The sequence below is a fragment of the Phyllostomus hastatus genome, unplaced genomic scaffold (genome assembly GCF_019186645.2).
Source record: "Phyllostomus hastatus isolate PE091 unplaced genomic scaffold, TTU_PhHast_1.1 phas_contig_254, whole genome shotgun sequence".
Taxonomy (NCBI): Eukaryota; Metazoa; Chordata; class Mammalia; order Chiroptera; family Phyllostomidae; genus Phyllostomus; species Phyllostomus hastatus.
The window spans coordinates 8,453,158-8,461,525 of NW_025333810.1; the positions used below are offsets into that span (position 1 = coordinate 8,453,158).

At 39.4% G+C, this 8,368-nt stretch overlaps 2 protein-coding genes across 12 annotated transcripts in view; both read left to right on the top strand.

Moving 5' to 3' along the window:
* LOC123818046 (adenomatous polyposis coli protein) overlaps positions 1–6,767 on the top strand; it is an 80,917-nt gene extending 74,150 nt beyond the window's left edge. The window contains exon 15 of the mRNA XM_045837910.1: positions 182–6,767. Coding sequence (XP_045693866.1) covers positions 182–6,767 — 6,586 coding nt within the window. The remainder of the gene's footprint in view (positions 1–181) is intronic.
* Positions 1–7,767, top strand: part of LOC123818075 (adenomatous polyposis coli protein) — a 147,803-nt gene extending 140,036 nt beyond the window's left edge. For all 11 annotated transcript variants that reach the window (XM_045837918.1, XM_045837924.1, XM_045837927.1 and 8 more), the window contains one exon: positions 182–7,767. In XM_045837918.1, coding sequence (XP_045693874.1) covers positions 182–6,767 — 6,586 coding nt within the window. In that variant the 3' untranslated portion in view covers positions 6,768–7,767. The remainder of the gene's footprint in view (positions 1–181) is intronic.
* Positions 7,768–8,368: the final 601 nt, after the last annotated feature.

The following is an 8,368-nucleotide window of genomic DNA, read 5'->3' on the forward strand; positions in this document are numbered from 1 at the left end:
TAAATGAACTAAGACCAAAACAAAATGTGAAATGCTTGGAATTTATAGTACAATTTTGATACAGTTTTATTATGCCTCTTTTAGTAGTTGTCTTTAGATTTAAATTTGTTTTCTATCTTTTTATTTATTGTTACTACAAACAGATTTTGATCCTAATTTTGTAATCTTGTTTTTATTTCAGGCAAATTCTAAGAGAAAACAATTGCCTGCAAACCTTATTACAACACTTAAAATCTCACAGTTTGACAATAGTCAGTAATGCATGTGGAACCTTGTGGAATCTCTCAGCAAGAAATCCTAAAGACCAGGAAGCATTATGGGACATGGGGGCAGTCAGCATGCTCAAGAACCTCATTCACTCAAAGCACAAAATGATTGCTATGGGAAGTGCTGCAGCTTTAAGGAATCTCATGGCAAATAGACCCACAAAGTATAAAGATGCCAATATTATGTCTCCTGGTTCAAGCTTGCCATCTCTTCATGTCAGGAAACAAAAAGCTCTGGAAGCAGAATTAGACGCTCAGCACTTATCAGAAACTTTTGACAATATTGACAATTTAAGTCCCAAGACATCTCATCGTAGTAAGCAAAGACACAAGCAAAGTCTTTATGGTGACTATGTTTTTGACACCAATCGACATGATGATAACAGGTCAGACAATTTTAATACCGGAAACATGACTGTCCTTTCACCATATTTAAATACTACGGTGTTGCCCAGCTCCTCATCATCCAGAGGAAGTTTAGATAGTTCTCGTTCTGAAAAAGATAGAAGTTTGGAGAGAGAACGAGGAATTAGCCTAGGCAACTACCACCCAGCAACAGAAAATCCAGGAACCTCTTCAAAGCGAGGTTTGCAGATTTCCACCACTGCAGCTCAGATTGCTAAAGTCATGGAAGAGGTAGCAGCCATTCACACCTCTCAGGAAGATAGAAGTTCTGGGTCTACCACGGAGTTACATTGTGGGGCAGATGAGAGGAATGCACTAAGAAGAAGCTCTACTACTCACACACATTCAAACACTTACAACTTCACTAAATCAGAAAATTCAAATAGGACATGTTCTATGCCTTATGCCAAATTGGAATATAAGAGATCTTCAAATGATAGTTTAAATAGTGTCAGCAGTAGTGATGGTTACGGTAAAAGAGGTCAAATGAAACCTTCGATTGAATCCTATTCTGAAGATGATGAAAGTAAATGTTGCAGCTATGGTCAATATCCAGCTGACCTAGCCCATAAAATACACAGTGCAAATCATATGGATGATAATGATGGAGAACTAGATACGCCAATAAATTATAGTCTTAAATATTCAGATGAGCAGCTGAACTCGGGAAGGCAGAGTCCTTCCCAGAATGAAAGATGGGCAAGACCCAAACATATAATAGAAGATGAAATGAAACACAGTGAGCAGAGACAATCAAGGAGTCAAAGCACAACTTACCCTGTATATACTGAGAGCACTGATGATAAACACCTCAAGTTCCAACCACATTTTGGGCAGCAAGAATGTGTTTCCCCATATAGGTCAAGAGGAGCCAATGGTTCAGAAACAAATCGAGTGGGTTCTAATCATACAATTAATCAAAATGTAAACCAGTCTTTGTGTCAGGAAGATGACTATGAAGATGATAAGCCAACCAACTACAGTGAACGTTACTCTGAGGAAGAACAGCATGAAGAGGAAGAAAGACCAACAAACTATAGCATAAAGTATAATGAAGAAAAACATCATGTGGATCAGCCTATTGATTATAGTTTAAAATATTCCACAGACATTCCTTCCTCACAGAAACCATCATTTTCATTCTCAAAGAGTTCCTCTGGACAAAGCACGAAGTCTGAACACATCTCTACAAGCAGTGAGAATACAACCACACCTTCATCTAATCCCAAGAGGCAGAATCAGCTCCATCCAAGTTCAGCACAAAGCAGAAATGGTCAGACTCAAAAAGCCACCTCTTGCAAAGTTCCCTCTATCAACCAAGAGACAATACAGACCTACTGTGTGGAAGATACCCCAATATGTTTTTCAAGGTGTAGTTCATTATCATCTTTGTCATCAGCTGAAGATGAAATAGGATGTGATCAGACAACACAGGAGACAGATTCTGCTAATACGCTACAGGTAGCAGAAATAAAAGAAAACAGTGGAACTAGATCAACTGAAGGTTCTGTGAGTGAAGTTCCAGCAGTGTCGCAGCACATTAGAACCAAATCCAGCAGACTCCCAGCTTCTGGTTTATCTTCAGAATCAGCCAGGCACAAAGCTGTTGAACTTTCTTCAGGGGCCAAATCTCCATCAAAAAGTGGTGCCCAGACGCCTAAAAGTCCACCAGAGCACTACGTTCAGGAGACTCCACTCATGTTTAGTAGATGTACTTCTGTCAGTTCACTTGATAGTTTTGAGAGTCGTTCAATTGCCAGCTCCGTTCAGAGTGAACCCTGCAGTGGAATGGTAAGTGGCATCATAAGCCCCAGTGACCTTCCAGATAGCCCTGGGCAAACCATGCCACCAAGCAGAAGTAAAACCCCTCCTCCTCCACCTCCTCCTCCTCAGACAGTTCAAGCTAAACAAGAGTTAACTAAAAATAAAGTACCTAATGCTGAAAAGAGAGAAAGTGGACCTAAGCAAGCTGCTGTAAATGCTGCAGTTCAGAGGGTCCAGGTTCTTCCAGATGCTGATACTTTATTACATTTTGCCACAGAAAGTACTCCAGATGGGTTTTCTTGTTCATCTAGCCTGAGTGCACTGAGCCTCGATGAGCCATTCATACAGAAAGATGTGGAATTAAGAATAATGCCTCCAGTTCAGGAAAATGACAATGCAAATGAAACAGAATCTGAGCAGCCTGAAGAATCAAATGAAAATCAGGACAAAGAGGCACAAAAACCTGATTCTGAAAAAGATCTATTAGATGATTCAGATGATGATGATATTGAAATACTAGAAGAATGTATTATTTCTGCCATGCCAACAAAATCTGCACACAAAGCCAAAAAGCCAGCCCAGGGTGCTTCAAAATTACCTCCACCTGTAGCAAGGAAACCAAGTCAACTGCCTGTGTACAAACTTCTGCCATCACAAAACAGGATACAAGCACAAAAGCATGTTAGTTTTACACCAGGAGATGATATGCCACGGGTGTATTGTGTAGAAGGAACGCCTATAAACTTTTCCACAGCTACATCTCTAAGTGACCTAACAATAGAATCCCCTCCAAATGAGTTAGTTGCTGGAGAAGGAGTTAGAGCAGGGGCACAGACAGGCGAATTTGAAAAACGAGACACCATTCCTACAGAAGGCAGAAGTACAGATGAGGCTCAAAGAGGAAAACCATCATCTTTAACTGTACCTGAACTGGATGACAGTAAAACAGAAGAAGGTGATATTCTTGCAGAATGCATTAATTCTGCTATGCCCAAAGGAAAAAGTCACAAACCTTTCCGTGTGAAAAAGATAATGGACCAGGTCCAACAAGCATCTATGTCTTCATCTGGGACTAACAAGAATCAATTAGATAGTAAGAAGAAGAAACCTACTTCACCAGTAAAACCTATGCCACAAAACACTGAATATAGGACACGTGTAAAAAAAAACACAGATTCAAAAAATAACTTAAATGCTGAAAGAACTTTTTCAGATAATAAAGATTCAAAGAAACAGAACTTGAAAAATAATTCCAAGGACTTCAATGATAAGCTACCAAACAATGAAGATCGGGTTAGAGGAAGTTTTACTTTTGATTCTCCTCATCATTACACACCTATTGAAGGAACTCCATACTGCTTTTCACGAAATGATTCTTTGAGTTCTCTAGATTTTGATGATGATGATGTCGATCTTTCCAGGGAAAAGGCTGAATTAAGAAAGGGGAAAGACAATAAGGAATCAGAAGCTAAAGTTGCCAGTCACACAGAACTAACCTCTAGCCAACAATCAGGTAATAAGACACAAACTATTACAAAACATCCAATGAATCGAGGACAGTCTAATAAACCCATGCTACAGAAGCAATCCACTTTTCCCCAGTCATCCAAAGACATACCAGACAGAGGGGCAGCAACTGATGAAAAATTACAGAATTTTGCTATTGAAAATACACCGGTTTGCTTTTCTCGAAATTCTTCTCTAAGTTCTCTTAGTGACATTGATCAAGAAAACAACAACAACAAAGAAAATGAACCTATCAAAGAGACCCAGCCTGCTGACTCACAGGTAGAACCAAGTAAACCTCAGGGTTCAGGTTATGCTCCTAAATCATTTCACGTTGAAGATACCCCTGTTTGTTTCTCAAGAAACAGTTCTCTCAGTTCTCTCAGTATTGATTCTGAAGATGACCTGTTGCAAGAATGTATAAGTTCTGCAATGCCAAAAAAGAAGAAGCCTGCAAGGCTTAAGGGTGATAATGAAAAGCATAGTCCCAGAAATATGGGTGGCATATTAGCAGAAGATTTGACGCTTGATTTGAAAGATGTACAGAGACCAGATTCAGAACATGGTTTATCCCCCGATTCAGAAAATTTTGATTGGAAAGCCATTCAGGAAGGTGCAAATTCCATAGTAAGTAGTTTGCATCAAGCTGCTGCTGCTGCATGTTTATCTAGACAAGCTTCATCTGATTCAGATTCCATCCTTTCACTGAAATCTGGAATCTCTCTGGGATCACCATTTCATCTTACACCTGATCAAGAGGAAAAACCCTTTACAAGTAATAAAGGCCCACGGATTCTGAAACCTGGGGAGAAAAGTACATTGGAATCTAAAAAGATGGAATCTGAAAATAAAGGAATCAAAGGAGGAAAAAAAGTTTATAAAAGTTTGATTACTGGGAAAGTTCGATCTAATTCCGAAGTTTCAAGCCAATTGAAACAGCCCCTTCAAGCAAGCATGCCTTCAATATCTCGAGGTAGGACGATGATCCACATTCCAGGAGTTCGAAATAGCTCTTCAAGTACAAGTCCAGTTTCTAAAAAAGGCCCACCCCTTAAGACTCCAGCTTCCAAAAGCCCAAGTGAAGGACAGACAGCCACCACTTCTCCCAGAGGAGCTAAGCCATCAGTGAAGTCAGAATTAAGCCCTGTTAACAGGCAGATGTCACAACAGGCAGGATCGAATAAAGGGTCTTCTAGATCAGGATCTAGAGATTCCACTCCTTCAAGACCAGTCCAGCAACCATTAAGTAGACCTATGCAGTCTCCAGGACGAAATTCAATTTCTCCTGGTAGAAATGGAATAAGTCCTCCTAACAAATTATCTCAACTGCCAAGGACATCATCCCCTAGTACTGCTTCAACCAAGTCCTCGGGTTCTGGGAAAATGTCATACACATCTCCAGGCAGACAGATGAGCCAGCAGAACCTTACCAAACAAGCAGGCTTATCCAAGAATGGCAATAGTATCCCAAGAAGTGAGTCTGCCTCCAAAGGACTAAATCAGATGAATAATAGCAGTGGATCCAATAAAAAGGTAGAACTTTCTAGAATGTCTTCAACTAAATCAAGTGGAAGTGAATCTGATAGGTCAGAGAGACCTGTATTGGTACGCCAGTCAACTTTCATCAAAGAAGCTCCAAGCCCAACCCTAAGGAGAAAATTGGAGGAATCTGCTTCATTTGAATCTCTTTCTCCATCTTCTAGACCAGATTCTCCCACTAGGTCCCAGGCACAGACTCCAGTTTTAAGTCCTTCCCTTCCTGATATGTCTCTATCCACACATTCATCTGTTCAGGCTGGTGGGTGGCGAAAACTACCCCCTAATCTCAGTCCCACCATAGAGTATAATGACGGAAGACCAGCAAAGCGCCATGATATAGCACGCTCCCATTCTGAAAGTCCTTCCAGGCTTCCCATCAATAGGTCAGGAACCTGGAAACGTGAGCACAGTAAACATTCATCGTCCCTTCCTCGGGTAAGCACTTGGAGAAGAACTGGAAGTTCATCCTCAATTCTTTCTGCTTCATCAGAATCCAGTGAAAAAGCAAAAAGTGAAGATGAAAAACATGTGAACTATATTTCAGGAACCAAACAAACTAAGGAAAACCAAGGATCTACAAAAGGAACATGGAGAAAAATAAAAGAAAGTGACATTTCTCCCACAAATTGTACTTCTCAGACCACTTCCTCAGGTGCTGCTAATGGTGCTGAATCAAAGACTCTAATTTATCAAATGGCACCTGCTGTTTCTAAAACAGAGGACGTTTGGGTGAGAATTGAGGACTGTCCCATTAACAACCCTAGATCCGGAAGGTCTCCCACAGGAAATACTCCCCCTGTGATTGACAGTGTTTCAGAAAAGGGAAATCCAAACGCTAAAGATTCAAAGGATAATCAGGGAAAACAAAATGTGGGAAATGGCAGTGGCCCCGTACGCACCGCGGGTTTGGAAAACCGCCTGAACTCCTTTATTCAGGTAGATGCCCCAGACCAAAAAGGAAGTGAGGCAAAACTGGGACAAAATAACCCTGTCCCTGCGTTAGAGACTAATGAAAGTTCAATAGCTGAGCGTACCCCATTTGGTTCTAGCAGCTCCAGCAAACACAGTTCACCTAGTGGGACTGTTGCTGCCAGAGTGACTCCTTTTAATTACAACCCAAGCCCCAGGAAAAGCAGCGCAGATAGCACTTCAGCCCGGCCGTCTCAGATCCCGACGCCAGTGAATAGCAACACGAAGAAACGAGATTCAAAAACTGACAGCACAGAATCCAGTGGAACTCAAAGTCCTAAGCGCCATTCTGGGTCTTACCTTGTGACATCTGTTTAAAGAGCTTAATTAATGAAACTAAGAAAAGTATGTGTTAATTACAACTGCTATGTAGAAATTTTATTTCAAATGAAACTTTAAAAGACTGAAAATTTTTGTAAATAGGTTTGATTCTTGTTAGAAGGTTTTTGTTCTGGAAGCCATATTTGATAGTATACTTTGTCTTCACTGGTCACATTTTGGGAGGCACTCTCGATAGTTAGGAAGAAAATGGTAAAGCCAAGTATATTTGTACAGTATGTTTTACAGGTATTTAAGTAGCATCCCATACCATCATCCTTTAATTATTGCTTGTCTTAAAATAATGAACACTACAGATAGAAGATATGATATATTGCTGTTATCAATCATTTCTAGAATATAAACTGACTAAACTTACATCAGGGAGAAATTAGTATTTATGCAAAAAAAAAAAAACCATTCTGTTTTAGTCCTTGTGAGCCCATCTAACATCATAATTAATCATGTGGCTGTGAAATTCACAGTAATATGGTTCCCGATGAACAAGTTTACCTAGCCTGCTTTGCTTTACTGCATGAATGAAACTGATGGTTCAATTAACAGTTCTGTGGTCACATGATGTGCATTAGATAGCTGCAGTGTAACAATTTACACTCTTGTGCTCAAAAATATATATATGTGTTAATTGTAAAACATTGAATGAAACTATTTTACCTGAACTAGATTTTATCTGAAAGTAGGTAGAATTTTTGCTATGCTGTAACTTGTTGTATATTCTGGTATCTGAGGTGAGATGGCTGCTCTTTTATTAATGAGACATGAGTTGTGTCTCAACAGAAACTAAATGAACATTTCAGAATAAATTATTTGCTGTATGTAAACTGTTAATGAAATTGGTATTTGTTTGAAAGGTCTTACCACATTTGTATTAATAATTGTCAAAAGGGCCTCTTTTAAAAGCTTATATAAATTTTTTCTTCAAAATTCTATGCATTAAGAGTAAAATTCCTCCTACTGTAATAAAAACAATCGAAGCTGACTGTTCGCATTTAACCATTCCATGCATTGGCACTTAACCATTCCTGAAATTTATTTATATATGGTTAGCACTTTTCTGATGTTTAATAGTTTTCCTCTTCATGTTTTTCTTATTCCACCAGAGTTGATTTAAAACATTCATTTAATAGCAATGTAAATTGCCTAGCATAGCCTAGGCATTGAACATAATAGGCCCACATCAAATATTTCTTTTTTTCTTAATACAATTCTATACTTGAAAAATTGATTGATTATTCTTGGGTATATGTAGTCTCTTCCAAGCCTGTCTTGGAATGTAACTGTCTTGTCCCTTCGTCTTCTCCCTATTGCTACTGAGTCTGGAATGAACACCTTTTATCACCCTATATGTTATGGCAAAACTCCAGCTACTAAGTATGTATAATCAGCACATGGCCATGTTCAGAAAATGCAGACCACATGGAACCTCAAAAGTAGATGTAATACCATTAGGATATTCAAAAGACTATTTAAAACACCCTGCCTTTTGAGGAAAACTGTTTCAGACAGGTAGGGTTGTAGGGTATATGTGCCCCCTTCCTGACATGACAGGGTGAATCCACTTCATGAAGGAAGACAACCTA